Source organism: Xenopus laevis, chromosome 1S, assembly GCF_017654675.1.
Source record: "Xenopus laevis strain J_2021 chromosome 1S, Xenopus_laevis_v10.1, whole genome shotgun sequence".
NCBI lineage: Eukaryota > Metazoa > Chordata > Amphibia > Anura > Pipidae > Xenopus > Xenopus laevis.
Genome location: NC_054372.1, coordinates 94,949,753 through 94,973,580, shown reverse-complemented (window position 1 = coordinate 94,973,580; position 23,828 = coordinate 94,949,753). Strand labels below are relative to the sequence as shown.

The 23,828-nt window shown below is 37.6% G+C and overlaps 1 protein-coding gene across 3 annotated transcripts in view; it reads left to right on the top strand.

Annotated features, from left to right (window-relative positions):
* LOC108706885 (microtubule-associated serine/threonine-protein kinase 3-like) overlaps positions 1–23,828 on the top strand; it is a 33,486-nt gene extending 9,658 nt beyond the window's left edge. For 2 of the 3 annotated variants that reach the window (XM_018243670.2, XM_018243667.2), the window contains 23 exons: positions 55–133; positions 1,142–1,299; positions 2,999–3,074; positions 3,344–3,553; positions 4,322–4,423; positions 4,865–4,997; positions 5,610–5,677; positions 6,570–6,655; positions 7,071–7,279; positions 8,963–9,101; positions 11,632–11,764; positions 12,105–12,270; positions 12,427–12,528; positions 13,353–13,475; positions 14,511–14,623; positions 15,530–15,684; positions 16,070–16,284; positions 16,790–16,990; positions 17,389–17,615; positions 17,687–17,809; positions 18,696–18,832; positions 21,362–21,543; positions 21,660–23,828. In XM_018243670.2, the coding sequence (XP_018099159.1) occupies positions 55–133; positions 1,142–1,299; positions 2,999–3,074; positions 3,344–3,553; positions 4,322–4,423; positions 4,865–4,997; positions 5,610–5,677; positions 6,570–6,655; positions 7,071–7,279; positions 8,963–9,101; positions 11,632–11,764; positions 12,105–12,270; positions 12,427–12,528; positions 13,353–13,475; positions 14,511–14,623; positions 15,530–15,684; positions 16,070–16,284; positions 16,790–16,990; positions 17,389–17,615; positions 17,687–17,809; positions 18,696–18,832; positions 21,362–21,543; positions 21,660–22,639 (4,117 nt within the window). In that variant the 3' untranslated portion in view covers positions 22,640–23,828. The remainder of the gene's footprint in view (positions 1–54; positions 134–1,141; positions 1,300–2,998; positions 3,075–3,343; positions 3,554–4,321; positions 4,424–4,864; positions 4,998–5,609; positions 5,678–6,569; positions 6,656–7,070; positions 7,280–8,962; positions 9,102–11,631; positions 11,765–12,104; positions 12,271–12,426; positions 12,529–13,352; positions 13,476–14,510; positions 14,624–15,529; positions 15,685–16,069; positions 16,285–16,789; positions 16,991–17,388; positions 17,616–17,686; positions 17,810–18,695; positions 18,833–21,361; positions 21,544–21,659) is intronic. The other variant, XM_018243669.2, reaches the window with a different exon arrangement.

The window sequence follows — 23,828 nt, the reverse complement described above, 5'->3', positions numbered from 1 at the left end:
ATCTAGTGTTGTTTGAGTCAATAGCAAACATTTGTTTAACCTCCTTCTCTTTAGAGCTGATGGCCGCAGATGGTCCCTTGCTTCCCTTCCATCTTCTGGATATGGAACGAACACTCCAAGTTCCACTCCATCGGTAACACATTGCCCCATCTTTAGTGTTTGGTATTTTTTATTGGAAATTCACCTATCACAATTAGACATTGTCAAATATTTGTAAAATATGAGCTGTTTATCTTGTTTTATTCACAAAGCATGCTTTTTCTAAATATTTTGATATAGATCCTGTTGTTTATTTCTGGTCTGTTATAAGGCATTCATAATTGTCTGTTACTTAAAGGAAAACTATACCCCCCAAACAATGTAGGTCTCTATAAAAAGATATTGCATAAAAAAGCTTATATGTAAAATCCTGCTTCATGTAAATAAACCATTTTGATAATAATATACTTTTTTAGTAGTATGTGCCATTGGGTAATCATAAATAGAAAACTGCCATTTTAAAAAAATAAGGGCCGCCCCCTGGGATCGTAGGATTCACTGTACTCACAAACATACCAACAAACCATACATTTTAGGTCACATGAGCCAATTAACAGACAGTCGTGTCTTTTGCTTCCACACTTCTTCCTGTTACAGTTAGAATTGTAGTATTTCTGGTCAGGTGATCTCTGAGACAGCGCAGAAACCATCACGAAATGGTGGCTCAAGGCAAGAGATGTAAAAGGGCAATATTTACTTAAATATATATTCCAGTTTGGTAAGATTCTTTAATATGCCACTTAATATGATATGAACTGTTGCTTAAGTGTTCATTTTGGGGGTATAGTTTTCCTTTAATTGAAACAATTGTTTTGTATATCTTGGGGTGGGGCCACTAAATGCAGGATTGTAAAATTGAGTTTTTACTGAGCATTAATACAGGTAGTTCTGTTTACTTTTGAATTGCAAAATGCTCTGATTTGCAGTGCTGACTGCTATATATCGGGTTGCATTAATCACAACATAAATGTAATAGTAATAAATACCACAGTAAGATTTGTCAGCTAGCTCTACCATTAATGATAAATATACCCTAAAAAATATACCCTGAAATTTGCTATTTTTTTTTTTTTCTTTCTTTTTTTTCTTTTTTTTTTTGCAGTCTTCCTCTTCTTCCCAGGAAAGGCTGCACCAGCTTCCATTTCAGCCCACTGCAGATGAGCTTCATTTCCTTTCCAAGCACTTCCGAAGTACAGAGAGTGTCACAGATGAGGATGGAAGGCGTTCTCCATGCATGCGCGCCCGCTCACGTAGCCTCAGGTACGACAGAGGGTGTCAATCGATTTTTTGATTTTTGCAGTCTTACGTTTTCTCAGTTTCCCATAATATATTTAATTTTTTCTTAAATGTCTTAGAGAGAGGCAATGCCAGAGGAACAGTTTTGTTTCTTGTACTTCCACTGATCTTTTGAGTCAACAGCAATTTAATATTAAGCTCCACAGTGCATTCATTTGATGCCACCACTTTTCATAGACTTATCCTAAAACACAAAGGGTTGACTGCAAACACATTTCAGCAGCCTGTTATGATTGTGTAAGTTTACTGCAGTTGCTGCAAACTGAGATGGATAAGGAACTAAGTTTCCCAACAAGGATGCTAGTTTACACTTTTCCAGAAACTCATGTTTCATTAGCTACCGAGATTTGCATTGTTTGTATCCTTTATGACCAATTTGAGACCTCAACGATTTCCTCGCAAACTTTGTGAACAAATGGCTTTTGCCAACGTGCAGTGTATATAATAAAATTGCCAGAGCAAGTGTTAACGCTAAACTTTTCTTAATGACAATGAGCAATTTAATATTTGGCAGCGAATTATTTTACATTGCGAGCATCGCTAAACATTCGCCATTTTCAACAACACTTGCGATTTTAATTACATTCCACCTTAAATGTTTTAATCTTAAATATATTAAATATACATGTGAGTTTAGTTGTATCCTCTTTAATGGGCTGCAATAAACACCCACCATCTTACCTCTGATTGCGGCTTACGCAATGTATGATGATGCTGTGAATTGTACCCACAATAAATATTTTATAACTGTAACATACTGCCTTTTTTAGGCCGTTATATAAATATTTTACAAATGTAATATACCCCTTTTTTTTACCAATGCTTTGTATACCTCATTTGAAGGCTATTTTGTAACGTGTTAAATAACTCTTACCTAATAATCGGCAACTTGTTGTGCATTTCTTTTTGCAATAAAGATATAGAGCAAAAAATGTTCCATGGGCTTGTTGATTGCTATGTGGAGTCACAGGTTAGGTGCCATTAGCTATAGTGATAGCCATATGTCTAGTATTATTTTATGCTGATTTCGGAAAGTTGCAGGAAAAGGTATATTTTGAAAAATTATTAGTTGGTTCAGTTTGAGGGTCATGGAAGCAAAACAAACCTGTGAGTGGGGTGCCTACAAATGCATGGAAAAAAATTTGCATCCATGGCAAATCCTTTTTTCATTCATCTACTATAGTATACGAGTATAAGAGTGCTGAAATATAGCTTTGTTTATAAATTGTTATATATAGTTAACACAAATGCAGCTGTGCTAAAGACCTAACACAGTTGCAAATATGTGTATGAAATCCCAGATGCTAGAGATTAGAAGCAACACGTATAAAACAATATCAAACTTTACTTGGTTATTTGGGGAAGAACAATGGCTATGGGGAAAATGGGAAAAAAGTTACCCATTCTCATGCTACCTGCTGCATGCTTCAGTATAGACACTGTTCAAGCTTTCTTGTGTGTGTGAAAAAGCCTCTGCTTTACTAGTTCAGCCATCCCAGCAAAGCGCAACTCTTGTCAAATTAATAGGATTTCTTTATGGCGTGGCAATTTTTCTCAACTACAGAATTACAGCCTTGGCAACTCCCCTAAAAGCAGCATTCTCAATAAAAGTTTTACCTTATTCTAGTTCTTTTAACATTAGCATTTATGTTTTATCTTTCAGCCCTGGTCGTGCATCATCAAACTTTGACAATGAGATTATTATGATGAACCATGTTTACAAAGAAAGATTCCCAAAAGTAAGCTCAAATTTACCTATAAGGCCTTTGGCAGGCAGAAGTGTAATATCCACCTGCTTTTTTTAAGACAGCAAAAAGGCTGGTGCTATTAGTAATAGAGTGACGAGTAAATGACTGGATTTACAGGCGCTTCTCTGCCTGCAGATAATACACCAATGTGCCGTTGGCCTTAAATCTAAATACTGTATCTTGGTAATAAATAGCATATTGGGTAAAATGACACTCAAATTGTATATCTGGACTTTTGCTTTCTGCTTCAACCTTTAAAGGCTACAGCACAGATGGAAGAACGGTTGCAAGACATCATCAGATATTTTTGCCCTAGCCAAACACTACCACTGGCTGATGGTGTTTTAGGCTTCATTCACCACCAGATTATCGAACTGGCTCGGGATTGTCTGGACAAATCTACGGGGGCACTGATCACCTCTCGTTACTTTCTGGAGCTGCAAGAGAAAATAGAAAAAATGCTGCAAGATGTGAGATATAAAAAAAATATATATAATATTCAATTAATAATAAATAGATTTAATATGAATGGGAGCAGTTGTAAAAGGTCCTTCTAAATGAAAGAAGACTATATAGATAAAGTTTACATACATAAGATAAACACAGATATCCTCAACGTTGTTAAGTAGGACTGTACACTCCGCTGCAGGTAAACTGAAAACACCAGCAATCAGGAAATTTTGTTGCTTGCAAACATAGCCTTCAGAAGACAGTCTTCAGATATTCGAGTGCACCATAGTTTAATCGATAAAATCTATATGTTTGCCATTGCTCTAAGAAAGTACCAGTGCTATGTTTATTTTTTTGGTCTTCATTGGTCACTGAATTAAAAAAAACCTTGTTTATTTATTTGTTATGAAGTTATGTTGTAATGCAAAGTGAACTTATACAGTAGAACTCTTATTTTACATTTTTCAGGGGACCAGAAAAATTGGTGTAACATCAGGGATTGTATAGGGTATTATATTATATTCTATATTGGTGGGACCACAAAAAAGTGTAAAATGAGGGAAAACTTATAATAAGGGGATGTAAAATTGAGGTTTCACTGTATAGAGAAGTGCAATGGGGCAAAAAGGATTATTGCATGGAAAAATGAGACATGAAAGCACTTAGAATTTAAGGAGGGACACAAACATTTAACATATTGTTAATGGTAAATTTAAAGTCATAATTATCTTCTAGTGTTGTCATCACTTTTTTCATTTCTGAAATGTTTTACTCTTTTCATATGTTAGGCACACAATCGTTCAGAGAGTGAAGAAGTTATGTTTGTTAACCATCTGGCAAGGAAGTTACTGATGGTCATAGCTCGCCCAGCAAGGCTACTGGAATGTTTGGTAAGTGCAAGTCTGTATGCATTAATCCAGCAGTTGTTCACCTATACTGCTGATGGATTAAAAATGATTATCCTTGGTTAAGAGGGAAACAATGCTGGCAAAAACACTGAAACCCTTCTACAGTGTATTTAAAACTTCCCTGCAAATGATTTGCCAGTTACAGCTCTGTATTTTCTTAAGAATTGTTATGTTACTGTATATGTATTTTACAGTGCAAGAGACATAGGTTAAAAACATTCTCATATTTTTAAATTTCAGATTCTGCAAATTAGCCATCGGAATAACCAAAAAATATTGTAAATGCTGTAAATATCGCGGTTTTTTATAGTTACGTTGTAACATCAGAGATTTAATTCCTTTCCACTAATGATTCACCATAAAAACACTGTTATTGTTTTGCTGTCTGTCCTGCTAAATGAAGTGTAATGTTTCTGTTGTTAGGAGTTTGATCCAGAACAGTTTTATCATCTTCTGGAAGCTGCAGAAGGTCAGGCCAAGGTTGGCCAGGGAATAAAGACTGACATCCCTCGTTATATAATCAGCCAACTTGGTCTCACAAAGGATCCATTAGAGGGTAAGGCATAGGTAAAGCTGTAACATGTATGCAGAAGGACATGCATGTCAGGATATAGATGTCATACCTTTTTAGCCAGCCAAAAAATGCAGGCTTACTTTGCTAAAACGAAACAAAACATACATGACTAGGGTGACACCGCTTATAAATGAGAGATATATATATTCATGCAGCCTATACAGCCTTATCCTTAGGGGCACCACATTTATAAAAAAAAATAGTGCCATCATGCCAAAATAAAGTGCTTAATCTAGTACTAAGTACTAATCTTGATCATAACTTTTCCAAATACATTTCTGTTAACTCATGAATGGGTTCATCACCATTACATAGTCACTGAAAAACTTGATTTTCTCTTTAGCAATTTGCATTTCAGAGCTTTTTGTGAGAGGAAAAAACTTTTTTTGTCCACTTGCAAAAACTCTGAGGATACACTTCCCTGTGATTTTTTATGGCATTATATGTGTAATTAAAGTTTTTCTCTCCCACAATCGTGTTTTAATAAATTGCACTGTGTCTCTGTGGCGTTTAACCATGACTTTTCAAGAAATGCATATCACAACAGTCTTCCATCTTTTTTTTGTTTTTTTGTTGTTTTTTTTTATTCCTCAGAGATAGTTCAGCTGGATCATTATGATACAGAATCCTCCCTGCAATTACACCAAGAGGATTATCAAGATGTGAGTAACCCTGTTCTTCCCCAGTAGACTTCTTCTGAGCCAAGACACACATTGTGTTTTGACTGCTGGCGCACATTTCCAGTCATTGACGTGACTAAACTATACTTAGCCCTCGAACAAATTATTCTTGTGCCATGCCCCTTCAGCCTATTGCTTGGAACAGATTATCTGCATACATACTATTTACAATTAATTATATTATAATGCATTTAATGTAACACATTATAATTTAATCATTCGTGAATATGTGCTGTTATTGGGTTGCAATAGATGAGTCGTAGACAATAAATGGGCACCAGAGATCATCGCCGGTAATACCATGGCAGGAAGAGTAGTTGGCTGCTCACTGCGTAATAAATTGTTCTGTGAGCTTGCAGTGCAGACTTCTAGCAATTTTGGCTCACAGTGATATTATGGTCAGATCAATTTGGAGTCTGCATTTCCTTTGTGTGCCTTGCTATATTTTGGGAGCATTCTTATATTTAAGCGATTTCATCTGTTAAAATGATTTTGCATAGTAAAAACAGTATAGATATTTATTTTGTATGTGGAGAGGACTGCTCATTGAACTGCCTACTCTCACATGTACAGTTGTCTCCATAGCGAAGGTTCAGGACGGTGCACTTGAGCCTTCCCTGAAGTGTGTGAGTTTTGGACTATTTTTTCTATTTTTAAGATTTAAAATACTGATCTGCTTTGTGGCCAGGGACACCACTATTGCTGCACAGGTACACTGGGGAGGGATACATCATTGAACCCCATTCTGCTTAACATTGTTGGAAAGACAACAGTCGGTTTATATTTTATTAACTCGGGTGTCCTCTCTGAAAGAACAATAATAAGATATGTTTTATGAAATGAATTTATGTGAAATGTTCTTTTTAAATTTTAGCCATATATTCCAAGTACTCCTTCACGAAAAAAACCTTGTGAGAGTGACTTTGAAACCATTAAACTGATTAGCAATGGAGCTTATGGGTAAGTTGTATTCAAGTGCATATTCATTTCAAATTCTTCCTTCAGCCCCGTTATGTAGACTAATTATGTTTATTTCTTATCAACACTAGCTTTTTCAGCACTTACAATAATAAACACAGATTGATACTGCTAGGCTTTTATGAGTGTCTAATAAAACATAACAGAAAGAAAGAAACTCTTCACAAATATGACTTTTTAAACTTGTCTCTAGATATTTGGTTAGACGTATTGGCACAAGATAATGGATACAAGGAGCTTTTTATCTGTAAATTTGCATTTATCCATAAACGTGGTATCAGACATGGCTTGCCTTTATTTTAGTAACTTGTATAATTATATGCTAAGATGCAGTTCAATAATTTATTGGATTGAGGTTTTGACTCCACATTATACCCTTTCATTTCAACCCCCATAGTGCTGTGTATCTAGTCAGGCACAAGGAGATGCGACAATGTTTTGCCATGAAGAAGATAAACAAGCAGAATCTCATACTGCGCAATCAAATTCATCAAGTGTTTGTGGAGAGAGACATCCTAACCTTTGCAGAGAATCCTTTTGTAGTCAGCATGTTCTGTTCATTTGAGACACGGCGACACCTCTGTATGGTGATGGAGTATGTAGAAGGTAGGAACATTTTGTTGCATGCCTTTTTGGTTTTGTCACTCTGAACTATGTTTGGTAGAAATTTACATTCCCCTGCTCTAAAATACTAATTCTGTATAAACGACACAATTAAAATTTTCTTTATTTAAACCATGTTGTATTTCTATGCCAAAATCCACCCATGTGCACTCTAATGGGCTGGGCACTATGCCTGTCAGTACTACTGCGACATGGGCTTAATAGGTGCATAAAGGTGAAGAAAATACTGTGTGTCCCATTACACAAAGTACAGAAATAATCACGTTGAATCCCTTTATCCTAGTGTTCTTTCATGAGTAATAGTGCAGTCAACTGATGACACTTGTTAAATAGTTTTAATAATATCTAAAGCAGGGGGTCCCCAACCTTTTTAATCTGTGAGCCACATTCAAATGTAAAAAGAGTTGGGGAGCAACATAAGCATGACAAAACTCCCTAGGGGTGCCAAATAAGGGCTGTGATTGGGTATTTGGTAGACCCTATGTGGACTGGCAGCTTCAGACGGCTCTGTTTGGCAGTACACCTAGCTTTTATTTAGCCACAAATTAAAAAAATAAGCATTTGCTTTGAGGCCACTGAGTGCAACATCCATGGGGTTGGTGAGCAACATGTTGCTAGTGAGCCACTGGTTGGGGATCACTGATCTATAGCATGCATAGGACTCCAACATTTATACCTGGGTAGTCTCCAGTATCACTCGTGTAACTGTATATGTACATAGACCATGGGCAACAACACTTTATGAAAGGAACTTTAGACTAAGATGAGCAGTGTTTTTGACAGTCAGACTTCTTAGGATTAGATAGAGCTTTTAAAGCTCTTAAAGGAGTTGTTCGCCTTCAAACAACTAGTGGTTTTCAGATAGATCACCAGAAATAGCAACTTTTTCCAATGACTTTCTATGTGTGACCGTCTTTCTAATATTGAAGTGTAAAGTGTCATTTTTCACCTTCTGAAGCAGCCCTGGGATGTAGGGGTCGCCAAACCTGTAATCTGTGCTAAATGGATACATTTAGTTGATACTTTTTTATCTTTGTCCCTGCTGAGCAGAATCTCTGGGTTTCATTACAGGCAGCTGATACAATATTGATTACAATATTGATTACAATTAATTGATACAAAAGTTGCTAATACTCTAGAGATGCTGCTGAGAAATGTATCAACTAAATGTTGCAAAATTGTAACAGTTAAGAGTCTGCATTAGAATTACTGGTCTGTCAGAATCAAACACCAGAGACACAAACATTCAACTTTAAACTTAGATTTTGGGGGGAAAAGTAAAAAATTAAATAATGGAAAGTAATTGAAAAAAGTCTTTCTGGGGAACAATCTAAAACAACTGAATTGAAAAAAGTGTTTGGAAGGTGAACAATCACTTTAAATATAGGTTGATTTTGGCAGTAGTTCTGTCTTCCTCCATGATCAATATTTGTTCAGACTCCTTCAAATAGCTGTTAGACTAGACAGGACATCAGGCCAGGCAGGAGCTAAATCAGCCATATATGTAGTCTACAGGTGACCAGCCAGGCCCCCACCCCCATCTAATTCAGAGGTAGGTTTTAGGGGTGACTTGGATAGTTTATCTGTGGCCCAGGTCTAGGGGTTACTTGGATAGTCTAGCTGTGGCCCAGTACTTCAATTAAAACATTTGTTTTGGTTCCCCAGGAGGAGACTGTGCTACGATACTGAAGAACATGGGTCCGCTGCCAGTTGATATGAGCCAGATGTATTTTGCTGAAACTGTCCTGGCTCTAGAATATCTACACAACTATGGGATAGTTCACAGAGACCTTAAACCTGACAAGTATGTTATCTTCTTCACACTAGTGATCGACATGGCCGATATGTTTTTGTACAATGTATTATCCTATATACATTTTATGTAGGGATGCACCGAATCCACTATTTTGGATTCGGCCGAACCCCCGAATCCTTCATGGAAGATTCGGTCGAATACCGAATCGAATCCGAATTTGCAAATGCAAATTAGGGTTGGGAAGGGGAAAACAAATTTTAAATCCTTGTTTTGTGACACAATTTTTTACATCCCCGCCCCTAATTTGCATATGCAAATTCCGATTTGATTCGGCCAGGCAGAAGGATTCGGCCCAGTGGCGTAACTAGATATTACTGGGCCCCACAGCAAATTATTTTTCAGGACCCCAAAATGTTTAGAGGTTGACTTGTTTCTCCAATATTTATTAAAATTGTATATGAATTAGGGCCTCGTGGGGACCCTATACCTCCTGGCCCCCCTGCAGCCGCAGGGTCTGCTTCCTCTATAGTTACGCCCCTGATTCGGCCGAATCCTGCTGAAAAAGGCCGAATCCCAAATCGTGGATTTGGTGCATCCCTAATTTTATGATTACATGTAATGTTAGTGTGCATGTCAGGAATGAAATATTTCCTGGTCAGGTGTTCTGATCTACTGTAGGAACATGTTGCATATCAGCAACTGACATACTCAAATGAAATAGCTTTCCCATACTGCTGAAGAGTAAAGAATCATTTTTTGTTATTTTTAAAAATGTGGAAATTACCTTTAATCTCAAGGTTTGTTAAATTGTAACTAAAAAAATTACTACTTTCTTTTCATATGGTCCTTAAAGTTGACCTCATGTATCAAGTAATACAAGTTTTTTTGAGAAGGCTAGTTAGTGTTCCTGCCTTTTCCTCAGTTCAACCCTCAATCTTGAATGGCTCCAAATGGTCTTCCTCTTCTTGACAGTTAACATTTTATTAAGGGTTAACTGTGAAGGGCAAGCTCAGATAGTAACTTAGTGACTATTTTATGAAGGGATAAGAATTATGCAAAGATTTTTGTCATATTCAGTTAACCTAGTATTTGCCTTTGTTAAAATCATATTTAAGCATGTATGAAATGTCCCTTTTAAATTTTCCAGTTAAAACTGTGGCCTCATCTACAAAATAAAAGTGCAAAAAAAAACTATTACAATTAGAGCTGCAGTATTTCCAGTCAGGGGATCTGAGGCAGCACAGTGGTTCAGGGCAATATTTACTTAAATATTGTAAATATACCAGTTTGGTAAGATTCTTTAATATGCCATTTAATTTGATATAAACTATCTGTTGCTTAAGTATTTTGGGGGGTATAGTTTTCCTTTAACATTTGCTGAATTTTAGCATTACATACATTGCTTTCTTTTGCTCCAGAGCCTTGCACCAGATGCAGGGCAGAGGTCTTTTGCACTGCACCACTGATTGTTGTGTGGTGTGCCGTAAGGAAGTGCATAAGTTTATCAGTGCTCATTCCGATCCTTTAATAAATGAATATGCTAGTCTTAGCTGTTATATTGTCATAAGCTTTGCTTCACTAATGGCAAACCATTAAAATGGTGATCCACCTTTGAGCTGACATTTACTATGTTATAGAATGGCTAATTCTAAGCAACTTTCCAATTGGTCTTTATTTTTATTTATTTTTTATATATAGATACTGTATATATATATAGATATATAGATATATAGATATATAGATATATAGATATATAGATATATAGATATATAGATATATAGATATATAGATATATAGATATATAGATATAGATATATAGATAGCTATAGATATATGTATAATATTTTTTTTTTTTTTTTTTTAAAGATTTGCCTTCTGGCTCTTCCTAGCTTTCAAATAGGGGGTCACTGACCCCCATCTTAAAACAAATGCTCTGTAAGGCTAAAAATGTATTGTTATTGCTACTTTAATACTCGTCTTTCTATTCAGTCCCTTTCCTATTCATATTCCAGTCTCTTAGTTAAATCGATGTGCGATTGCTATGGTAATTAGGACCCTAGCAACCAGATTGCCAAAACTGGAGAGCTGCCGAATAAAAAGCCAAAATGACTCAAAAACCACAAATAATAAAAAATGAAAATCAATTGCAAATTGTCTCAGAATATCACTTATATTGTCTACATCAGTGATCCCCAACCAGTAGCTCGTGAGCAACCTGTTGCTCTCCAACCCCTTGGATGTTGCTCCCAGTGGCCTCAAACCAGGTGATTATTTTTGAATTCCAGTCTTTGAGGCAAGTTTTGGTTGCATAAAAACCAGGTGTACTGCCAAACAGAGCCTCAATGTAGGTTGACAATCCACATAGGGGCTACCAAATGGCCAATCACAGCCCTTATTTGGCACCCCAAGAACATTTTTCATGCTAGTGTTGCTCCCCAATGCCTTTTACTTCTGAATGTTTCTCACAGGTTCAAAAGGTTGGGGATCCCTGGTCTACATCATACTAAAAGTTCATTTAAAAATGAACAACCCCTTTAATATATCATTGTATTGATTTGGGCTGTTTATTTTTACATAGTTTGCTGATTACATCATTAGGACACATCAAGCTGACAGACTTTGGACTTTCCAAAATTGGCCTTATGAACATGACTACGAATTTGTATGAAGGGCATATCGAGAAGGACACAAGGGAGTTTCTAGACAAACAAGTGAGCTCAATTCTGTTATTTTCTTTATTCAAGAGCACCCTGGTGGATCCTGGAAGGAATCTGTTGATTCCATAGTATCCTTTTACTTCAGAAATATGTTTCCTCCAGGTGCAAGAAAACAGTTGCTGGGTGGGGGAAACCTTGTTCGCCTTAATAGGACACTTTTTACAGAAATCTATAGGACTGTACTTCTGCAAATAACATCTTGGGTTGCTTTTGCAGAAGTGTGCAATCCAGTTTTCTAAAAAGTGTTCTATTAAGGTAGTTGATATTGGACCTATTACTACACTTATTTATATTTAAATGGCAATATACCTTGCTTCAAAATGTCTTCTATCAGGTGTGTGGGACCCCTGAGTACATCGCACCTGAGGTTATCCTACGGCAGGGATATGGAAAGCCTGTAGACTGGTGGGCCATGGGCATCATTCTATATGAGTTTCTTGTTGGCTGTGTACCATTCTTTGGAGACACAACGGAAGAATTGTTTGGACAAGTGATCAGTGGTATGTCTATAGCCCTGGCAAAAGTTCTGCATCACTAACTAAGCATTTCCTCTCCCCCCCCCCACCTTTTTCCATATAAGTTCTTCTCTTCAGCTTTTTGTCTCATCAAATTTTTCTCTGTGTGATGTTTCTATGAGTTCTGCATTGCTTTTTCAGATGACATAATCTGGCCAGGAGGAGAGGAAGCACTTCCTACCGATGCCCAAGATCTAATTATCCGGCTGCTACGCCAAAACCCGCTGGAACGTATAGGGACAGGTAATTGTTCTACTTTGTACTCTGAGTAAATTTCCCATTATCATTTCCAAAATGCATAGTTTGCACAGTGTCTTCTTAGGTCTAACAAATCTTTTTGAACTTCCCAACAGGGAAGTTAATGGGTCATTGGAATAAATATTGTATGTTTTGACAAATTGCTGTAATTGCAGAATTAGTGCAGACCTGCTATTTGCTTTTTACAGGCATAACCTTACAGGCAACCCAAAAAGTTAGGCACCCCCAAGTGATTATATTATAAAAAAATAAAAATGTTACAGCTATATATAGCAAATATTTTAATTTGCTAAATGTGTGCACATGATGGCACAGTCAATTGCACTGCTGCCTTGCAATACTAGAATTTTGGGTTAGCTACTCCCCAGGGTTCTCCATGCATGTAGTTTTTATATTCTTCCTGTTGATTTCTTTTAGTTTCCCCATATAGTACAATAATATACAGTAAACTGGCTTCTCACCCTAGTGGGGCAAAAATGCTTTAAATATGTGAAGATGATATCCTTGGAACTGGTAAAGCATAGGTTAGCGCGTGACCAGAAGCTGCCATATTGTTAGACTCTGTAGATTGCTAGAAAACAGCACCATGCTAGTATAACTTTAAATACACTTCAATGTGATTGTAAAAAAAGCTTAGAACACCTGCAACAAATCACTACACAACTATAGATTTAATTGCTTATATGATTTTTTTATTAAGATCTTTTTATTTTATACAATTTGCTCTGGTGCAAACTATAAAATGATTTTATTAGTGTGTATATAGAAGAATAAATTTTCACACTAAATATTTTTTGTCTTCTCTACAGGTGGGGCTCAAGAAGTGAAACAGCATCTGTTCTTCCTATCGTTGGACTGGAATGGACTTCTAAGGCAGAAAGCAGAGTTTGTTCCCCAGTTGGACGCAGATGATGACACTAGTTATTTTGACAGTATGTGCCTAATAACAATAATCATATTTTTCTCTTATTGTACTGTCTGCAGCTGGCTGAAAAATCCAATCGCTGATAGTTTGGTATTGGTTTCCAGCCCGGGTACAAATTTGCCAACTGTTAATAAATGAGCCTGCTATTGTCACTTTTACATATGCATGGAGGAATCATTATCTGGCACTCTTGTCATTTATTTATATTTTGTTTATGAGGAAAAAAAACAGTAGCCCTGTCTAGCTTTACAACAAGAATTTAAGATATACACTAGCCCCCATATATAATAAAATGCACTGCATTTGCCCAGGTGCATAACCTATAGCAACCAGTAAGATGTCTAGCAACCGGTAGGACACTAGTAAATCTTTCCTATTGGTTAGTTGCTGTAGGTAATTAAATTTGTAGCAAACTTTTATTATATACTGTGCTGTGCCACTGTACTTCAAGCCCTCAGCCTTGTGCTTTTATAAGGTCATGGAACTCCTTGGTGACTTATAAAATCCCTATAGTTTACAATAAGGTTACATTATTCACTATATCATTTACTGTTTGGTTATATGCTCCTATGTTAGAACATACTGTTTATAGAAAGCAGAATTCATTGCTGCACTCTCTCTTAGCTTTTATTCCAGCCTGACCCCCTCCCATCTGATTTTCATCACTGCCTTCAAATGGTGTGCTCACTCACTCCTCCGTTTTCTGTCTAGCTCCCTCTTTCCTTCTCTCTCAGTTCTCACCCTCTGTCCCTCTCTGGTTTTGCTACCTCTGTCGCTCCCATTCTTCATCCATCTCTGGTCATCTCCAATCTTGCTCCCCTGCCCATTACAGCCCCTCTCTAGTTTTAATTCCCCTCCACCCCTCTAATATCTGTATAAATTACAGTAGGATGTGCATTATCCACTATATAAAACCTGACCCCCTTATATGAATAAATAACACTACTGATATGTTAAATCCTGAATAAACATCAGACTGTATTAGAACATTATGTGTAATTAATTTTCATGCAAGCCTTAAATTAAGACCCACTTTTTTCAGCTCGATCAGAACGGTATCATCATTTAGCTTCGGAGGAAGATGAGGAAACAAATGATGATGAGTCCTCGGTGGAAATCAGGCAATTTTCTTCTTGCTCCAATCGTTTCAGCAAGGTAAGGAGTTTGTAATGAATACACTGATTATATTAGATACTTTAGTAGCAAGAAAAAGTTAAAAATAACAAAACACACCAATAAAAACTCATTACATGCTGCAATCCCAGGTATTCACTGAAAAATGCTTCCTCCTGCATTTTTCAGGCAATTACCTGAATGTAATGTGTTTTACATGCTGCAATTCAAATGATTGTGAAGGAGCTGGTATTGTCAGGCCATCAACCACCATGCTATGAACCACCCCATGTATCAGGACCCTAAGAGAGAAAAGGGATACAGAGTATTTAAAACTAATGCCATGCAAAGGTTAGCACAGTATTTAAATGTGTAATCCTTAGAGTTAGGCCTGACTTCCCCACGATGTTTGTGGGCAGGTTTGGGCTGAACTTTAGCCTGCATCCACTCAACTTGTGACCTTAAAGTGTCCTGCTTCTGCCTCCATGCGAGTCTTTTTCTCGCACCTGTGTGTCCCACCCCTTCTGTTATGTCATAGAGGGGCGGGCGTGGGTTTATAAATAGGGAATCGCACTGGGTTAGGGTCAGGAGCAGGTAAATTTTTTTTCAACCTCTCTAATATTAATAATAGGGATGCACTGAATCTACTAATTTGGATTCGGCCGAACCCCTGAATCCATCGCAAAAGATTTGGCGGAATACCGATCTGAACCCGAATCCTAATTTGCATATTAGGGGTGGAAAGGGAAAACATTTTTCACTTCCTTATTTTGTGACACAAAGTCACGTGATTTCCCTCCCCGCCCCTAATTTACACATGCAAATTAGGATTCTGATTCGATTCAGCCGAATCCGAATCCTGCTGAAAAAGGCCGAATCCTGGATGAATCCCGAACCAAATCCTGGATTCGGTGCATCCCTAATTAATAATCATTTTTTTGTTTTTAGGTATATAGCAGTTCTGAGCATTTAGCAGCACAGCTCAACCTGAGTTTTTCTTCCACTGAACGAAGTCACAGTGACGAAAAGGAAGAGCACAGTGACAGGTGGGAGAGGGCAATGTCCATTGAAGAAGAAAAAAATAGACTAGGAGCTGAAACCAGGTTAGTAAGAAATGTTTTAGTAACAATAGGATAGCATTTGGGTACTGAAATCTCCCCTTCATCTCACTCTTCTCCTGAGTGGATCCCTTGTTGGGCACAAATGCTGATGAAGAAAGAGAGAAAGCTCTTAGTTGCTTGAAGGTCCTGAAGGTATAGTTATGGACATTTCCAGGGACTTCACTTGATTGAAGTTTGAAGATTATTATCCATTTCTGAATGTCTTCTCAGAGCACCTGCCTCTTTGTGGGTTAATATTTTTAACAGTTTTGTGATGCATGAAAAGCAGGGATTGTGATTGATATATTCAGTTAAAAGAAATATATAAATTATATAACATTTATAGAAAAAAATACAACCATCCATGTTTATATTTTCTGTGGAGCAGGTTAAGGTCCTGGACATCATCTGGTTCCTCCCCTCATTCCTGGCTAAGTGAGAGAAGCCCCAGCCCTAAAGTTCTCACCAGCACCTGCAGTCTGGATACCATGCCCAAGTTTGCCTTTTCCTCTGAAGAGGAGTCTTCTGATCACAAACCTGAAAGGCCAACTTTTACTTCAGAAGAAATTAAAGGAACTCCTCCAAAGCCTACTTCCTTTTGTGGTAGGTGTAGTTTTATTAAACTTGTTTGCATCTCTTTAGCTAGTGTTATACTCGTATTTTAAAGCAAGCACTGATTTGAATGTAGAAGATGAATAGGTTAGGGCATGAATAGAATGGTAAGAATAGTAATGGCATTAACAATGTAGTTTAAAATTTAAAGGACTAGAACTACGAAAAATTGATTAATTTGACTTATCCTATCCAATCCATGTAAAATCTTCTTTTCTTGTCTTTCTTGAATTCCTGATTTTTACAGCAGAATGTTTCCCATCATGTCTACTGAGCATACCGCAATAGATCTAGATTATAATGTCTTTCTCATAATAAAATATGCTACATTTTTTTCCACAAATTAAATAGCAGTCAGTCTGTGTGGCAGAATGCTATGTTGCCTATGTGTCCCTATTGGAAACTAGTTACAATATATTGTACACATACTGCATATCAAGAAAAATATTTTTTTTAGGCTAGAATGTGTGAAATAATGCCTCCTCTGGTTCTGCAGCAGATATTGTCAGTCTAAGCAGAACCCGCCTACGAAGCAACAGCACTGGGGCTAAAAAATCTACTCCTTGGCCTCTGGAAGCAGGTGTCAGCCGCCAGCTATGTAAGCAAAGAGAGACACCTGAAAAACATAGTTCTTCCACAGGGAGCAGAGTCCCCAAATCTGCCTCTGTCTCTGCCCTGTCTCTAATAATTGCCTCAGGTAAGCCTCTAGCACTCCAGTTCTATCTTGTAAAGTTCACACTGTAATAGTAACAAAGGGGAATTGACAATGGTAATAAATGATGGACCACATATCTTTCATAGTTTATCATTCTTTGTCCAGAGTAGGCACTATTCTCTACTAATTTTAGGTAGGCTTTTCTCCATCATCTTCTTGGGGGACACAGGAACAGTGAAGTATGGCTGGTACAATAGTGGGATATAGCAAGACACAACAACAAAAGTAACTAACTCCTCCTCTGCTGCTAAATCTAATTTTATATGTTAGGGTTTTCTTTTGCAATTTGAGGAACACAAGAAGCTTGGGACAACAGCACCTCTCATCAATGGTTCTGCAAACCAAGTAGAAATGTTCAGGTCTACCCTCTTTTTCTACAGATGATTTTGGTAGTGGATCACTTGCAAGCCCTATCTCTCCACGTTCTTTATCTTCTAATCCATCCTCAAGAGACTCCTCACCCACCCGTGAGTCTTCTGTTGCAGTATCCAGCTTACGACCTCCCATAATTATCCACAGCTCAGGAAGAAAGTATGGCTTTACCCTACGAGCCATAAGAGTCTACATGGGAGAGAGTGATGTTTATACTGTACACCATATGGTTTGGGTAAGTAGAATAATCTTTGAGCCAGGATGAATGCTTTATATTTAAAACTAAAAAGCTCTTTTTTTTCCCAGAACGTAGAAGATGGAAGTCCAGCCCATGAGGCAGACCTTAAAGCTGGTGACCTCATCACACACGTGAACGGCGAGTCTGTTCTTGGACTTGTGCACATGGATGTAGTTAAACTGCTGTTAAAGGTATGTAATAGTTGACAATTGATAGTATTTTTCTTTCTCTGCTTTTTCCCCCTATAGATTTTGTAACTCTTGCATAAAGATGATATTAATACCCAGTTCCAAACACACTGTAAAATTGGATGATTAGCCTAAAGGTAGGGCCCAAAATATTATTGGCCATCGTGATCCCCTTTAATACAGTGAGATATCATGCCACAATATTTGCATATGTATTTCATTAATTTAGTTTGTTAGTAAATTAAAAAATATGTTTGATAAAAGGCTTTGTTGGCCTCAAATATAGTTATATAAAGCAGTATTTACAGTGTAATTGTGTTGGGTGTGCTCCTCTCTATAAATATATCCATATAAAATAAATGTTGGGTCACAATTTGTACATTGTCAAATATGAGTAAGTTCTTATGAACAAAAACATAATTTGATAAAAAATTTAAATATCTGAGATATATACTTTTTTCATGATATCTATATCGCAAATACTATGGCTAATGTCACCACCATATGCTAGTCTACTACAACCCACCTAGTGCACTGGAAAGGCACCCATCTTGTCAGTGTGTACACAGGGTGTATTTCAGTAAAAAAAAACAAAAAAAAAAACACTGCATTTCCTGGCCAAAAGCTGCACCTGGAAGTTAGGAGAGAATTTGTTTAGCACCTGGTGTAACATTAGCCTAAACTATTTTGACTAGTCTAAGCTTCAGTGCATGTAATATTGAAGATTGTTTTTCATTGTATTGATTTTATAGAATATAATTGTATTGTTAATGGAACAAGACATTGCAGTGAGTCTGAATATCTAGAAATGTCCCTATGTCTTTTACCATGTAGTTAACTTGGTAGACAAAGTATATTTCTAACCCATTATTTTTCTTCTTTGCAAAAGAGTGGCAGCAAAGTCTCCCTAAGGACAACTCCTCTTGAAAACACCTCCATAAAAATTGGGCCTGCTAGGAAAAACAGTTGCAAGGGCCGCATGGCTAGGAGGACAAAGAAGAGCAGAAAAAGGGAGAGCCAAGACAGGTGCGAAGGGGTAATTGGGATGGGTGGGAGAATGGGGATAGATCAAAGTAGAAACCAGAAACTAGTTAGCATTCACTGTCCATTATTTCACAACATGCACCATCAGTTTTACAATCTGTCAGGTAAGAAGTTTGACAATTTTCTTACTATTGGGAAGTTTTAAATGTGTCATATAGTACATGGAGCCTCAATCTTTCCAAACAAGATATTCCAAACACAGAAACTTGAGGCATAAAAATTATGTTTTATTGGCTCAATAGCAGAGAGGTATTTAAAACCTATTGTAAGTTCTTAAAGGAAAAATCATTTATTGAACCTTCATCTATTGCGTTGGCCACCGAATAACTATTTGTGCTCTTCTCACCTTGTGAATTGTTGCTGGTCCTATTAAACCTGTTGCAAACCCTAGTTTTCTAAACAGTGGGACTGTGTAATCTTCCTTTCACTCTCCCTTCTTTGCCTAGTGGTCAGCGATTGGCACATGCTCAAGACCAAGTATATTTGTCCTTTACATGCACCCTACCTCCCCTGTGTTTGATCATCGGTGGGGACAGTTCTTCCCATACAATTCAGTGATTGGCCCTTTATGAAGGGCTTGGCAATTGAAATGTTACCCTGAATATTAATCGAATATGCCTTTAGTCTTAGCTTTTATGTATAGGAGAAGAGTATTAGCCTCAAATTGTACCCTAGTTGCCTCTTAGAGCCCCTCCCCCACCTACTGCTTTTGTCTCTCAGAGGTATGTGATCATACCTCACATTATTGACAAAGCAACACTGGCAAATAGCCATACAAAGAGACAATACACAAATTTCAATCTGTGACATACCAAAGAGCCAAAGCAGCAAAGAAGAGTTATAACTCCTCCTTAGGTGACATGGGATTCTCTAGGAAGAAGCTGTCACTTTTGGAAGCTATCCTTTTTTTAAGTGGATAATGATTTAGTAGGCTGGCCAGGTGCATTATTTATACACATAATAATAAATGTGTGTTATGGACATTTTTTTATTTTTTAATTTTAAACTCAGACATTTTATTTTTTGTTTTTTATCTGAACTGTTCATAAACTTAATTTTAACTATACGAATTCTTAAAATAGCATGCATTTATTCCGATTATTCTGGGTTGATCATTGTATTTATATTTTTGCAAGTGTAATGAATTGGTAGACTGTCCAGCTTCTCTTGGGTCCAACATCATATATCTGCCATTCAAGAAGTTCACAGTGGTGGCATCTGCTGTTTTCAGATTCAAGGGCCTTTCAGTCACCCCCATATGGATGACATGTTATGTTGTCCCTGGGAACAGAGATGGGCCTATGAATCTTTATGAAGGTTCTTTAGAAGTTTGGTTAGAATTTTAACCTAGTTTTTGCTGAGACTCAGCCAGATCATTACCTTTTAGGTATTTAATAGAAGTTTATTGCCCTGAAGAAGGTGCATCCAAACCATTGTCTATGGAACTTTCCGCTCCTTCTTTCCTTCAGGAGCAGCTGGCTCTGCTTCCCAGTGTCAAGACCTTTATGCAAGGTTCACCACATTATCTACATCTTTAGACACCCTTGGGGCTTGAATATGACTCAAATGTCAGCATTTAGCCTTATTATCCCTGCTAGGGCTTACAATGAAGGCACTTTTTATTTAGTGTTCATCTTGTTGACCCAAAGGGCATCCTTTGCACAATTTTATCCTTTTCCATCTTCATTAATAAAGAAATCCCTGGTTCTTCAAAACATCCAAAACCCATGAGATATACAAATCAAATGCATTGTCTGTATTTACTTCAGTCCCTTTGGGCTGTTTGCATCTAACTTCACTATGGCCCCATGGCTGAAGGAAGCCATCTGCATCTAAGTGGCTGTAGCTTGGGGAAAATCCCTGAAGCTAAAAGTCATGCCTTGTTCCAATAGATCATTGGCATGTTATAGGCTCTCAGGAACCAGGCTTCAGCAAAGCAGTAATGCATTCGGCGACACATTTGATATGTCCCACAAGATTATGCGAGAAAGAGGTTTTGTGCCACTCAGCATGACATTTCCGCTCCACATACTTGAGCGACATTTTTCTTTGAACAGCTTCTGATTCTTCCACAGATTACTTTTTTTCCATGTTCTTTGCTTCATATTTCTTTATTTTGCTAAGTGATTTTTTAAGTGAGTAATTTCAAATTAAAAGGATAAAGCTTCATGGTAGAAGGAGCCACGCGAACCTTATTGTTCCTTATCTGAGATACAAATTAAACAGTAGTCAGCCTTAAAATATATTTTTTCCAAAACAAGATTGATTGAGATTTATTTAGATATTGGTTGTTGGGGCATATAAAAAGGTCATTGGTGGAGGATCACATCAGCCCTTGGACACAGCCCACAGCAGACTGTTCTGCTTGGGGCACCTAACCTGAGTGTTGAGCTAAGTGTAAAATACTCATTATCATTGGCTATAACTACCACCTACTGATTTTGTTTTTTATACTTGTATCATTCTGCGATTCAGACACAAGTAAACAACTGCATGTTTGTATTCATACAGAAAGCGTTCTCTGTTCAAGAAAATCTCCAAGCAGTCCACAGTGCTACAAACCAGTAGGAGCTTCTCATCTGGGCTTCACCAATCTTTGTCTTCCAGTGAGAGCCTCCCAGCCTCTCCCACTAACAGTTTGTCTCCAGGTCCTACCACTCCAAGTCGTAGCCCTGTCCCTGATGCGGCAGATGGTAAGTGTTGAATCTGCTTTTTGCTTACAAGCAAGCTATTTGAACATTATCATATTGTATGTACATTTTTTTAAGTTGGATGATACAGTAAGACTCCATGTATGTTTGTGTCTTAGATGCCACTTCACCACAGAGCACTTCACCCTGCTCCAGTACACCAAGCTCACCTGCAGGACACATTCGACCAAGCTCCCTTCAGTGCCTAACCCCCAAACACAGTGGCCAACGCTACAAAGTTGGACGCAGGAAATCTACTAGCAGCATCCCACCTTCTCCCTTGGCTTGTACACCTTCACCTGTTCCACAGCCTCCCTCCTCCTCTCAGCGCTCTTCTTCCCCACTTTTACCTAGTCATCCTAGGAGTGGACATTGTGGCCTCCAGAGCAAGACTTTGTCACCTCCGACCATAGTCAGACAAAGTGCTCGAAATCGAGCAACAGAGACACCCAGGTCGCCTTTACTAAAGAGAGTGCAGTCTGTGGAAAAGATGGCAGCATATTTGTCCAGTGGTCGTAAGGTAAGCCCAGTTGATATCCAGCACTGGGAGGACACAGTGGATGGATTAGAGGGTATGTCAGAATCCAGGAACAGGGATTGGGGCGCAGAGAAACATGAGCATGACCCAGAGGTGGTGGTCATGAGAAGGCTTAATCTCTCAGAGAGACGGGACTCCTTCAAGAAGCAAGAAGCTGTGCAAGAAGTTAGTTTTGATGAACCAGACACAGGAACTGTTGAGTTGGCACTTGAGGACAAAAAGTCAGGTAGGTGCTCAGGGCTGTGGGAACAATTGCCCTACCAGACTTCCTGGATACAAGCCCGGACAGGAATATCAACATCTGTAACAACAGAGCAGGAGACTTCATGTTGTCTTGTGCCTCAAATAGCTGTACAGACCTCTGAGAGTGATGAGCAAGAAAAGAGCCAAGGATTTTACCCCTTACAGTTGCCAAGCAAGGACAAATGTCCACATGTAACTTTGCTGTCACAACCCACAGGTGCCAGTTCAGATAGAAGCCAACTCGAATCCGAAAAAGTTAGTGAATGCCTGGCTCCCTTTGCATTATCATCCAAACGTCACTCAAAAAAATCTAGCTGAGCCTTACCTGCAAAAAATTTTTTTATGAAGGAACACCCAATGGTGAAAGACAAGTGCAGGGAGGGGACTGATAAAATTGCAAATGTTGTGCCAGTCAAAAACCCTAAGGAGCATCTAGAGACCAAATACACCCTTGCCTTCTATGAAGTTTATTTCCCCTCCTGGCCTTTTCAATGTTCATTAATGGAAACATGCTAGTTTCCCATTAATGCCCAGTTTTTGCAGCAAATGCCCCCATCACAATTGCTGCCAGCGTTAGTGGATGGTGGAAAGAATTACTCATAAAAGAGACCAATGCCTAGAAAAGGAAGTTTGGTTTTTGCTCCCCTTCCCTTTGTGCCCCCTTTTTTTTTAACTCATTTAATGTAGGGTATGTTTTAAACTTTATTTTCCTGGAACGCTGCCATTTTGAAGAATTATATATATATATATATATATATATATATATATATATATAGATGTTATTATATATACCCCTTTAAAAGAAAAGAAGTCACTCTGTTTTAAATATTTTACTGCTCATACAAGCTACATTATTCACTTTGGCTTACAAGTGATGGATGTGCAGCAAATTAATAATGTATTCAGCCGGTATGACTTAATTAATTCATAATTTTTAACATTCCGATCACAATTCTGTCAGCAAAGTCATGTTAAGTATAATCCTAGCTGCTCTAGTACACTACTGTACAGTCCCCATCTAATTATTCAAGGAAAAAGGTTTTATCATTTCTAGACAGCCATTCCTGTGGTTGAATTATGTATTTGCTATTATTAGTAAAAGAATACTATTTGCAGAGCGTCCATGATTTTCCAAGAGTTAAACATATCCTTTACCAACAACTGTTGAGGCTGGATATAAAATTCTACTTACAGTATATATACATTTTATACATAGAAACTTTTTAGACATTCCTCAAAACCTAATGGTTTTCTAGAATTTTTTTTTTCTTTTTGCAGATTTGAATTCCACGCCCTGCCACTTTTCTGTCTGAATAAGTGCAGTAATACTATACATTAAAAAATAAACAAGAAATGTAATACATCAGAAAAAAACTAATAGTCAGTGAAAAGAGAGATTATGATTTTTTTTTTTAAAAGGATTGTAGAATTTGGTTTTGTTTCTTCGGTTTGAATTTGATTATTCTTAAAAAAAAAAAAAAAAAGTCCAGAAAACTAAGGACTAGAA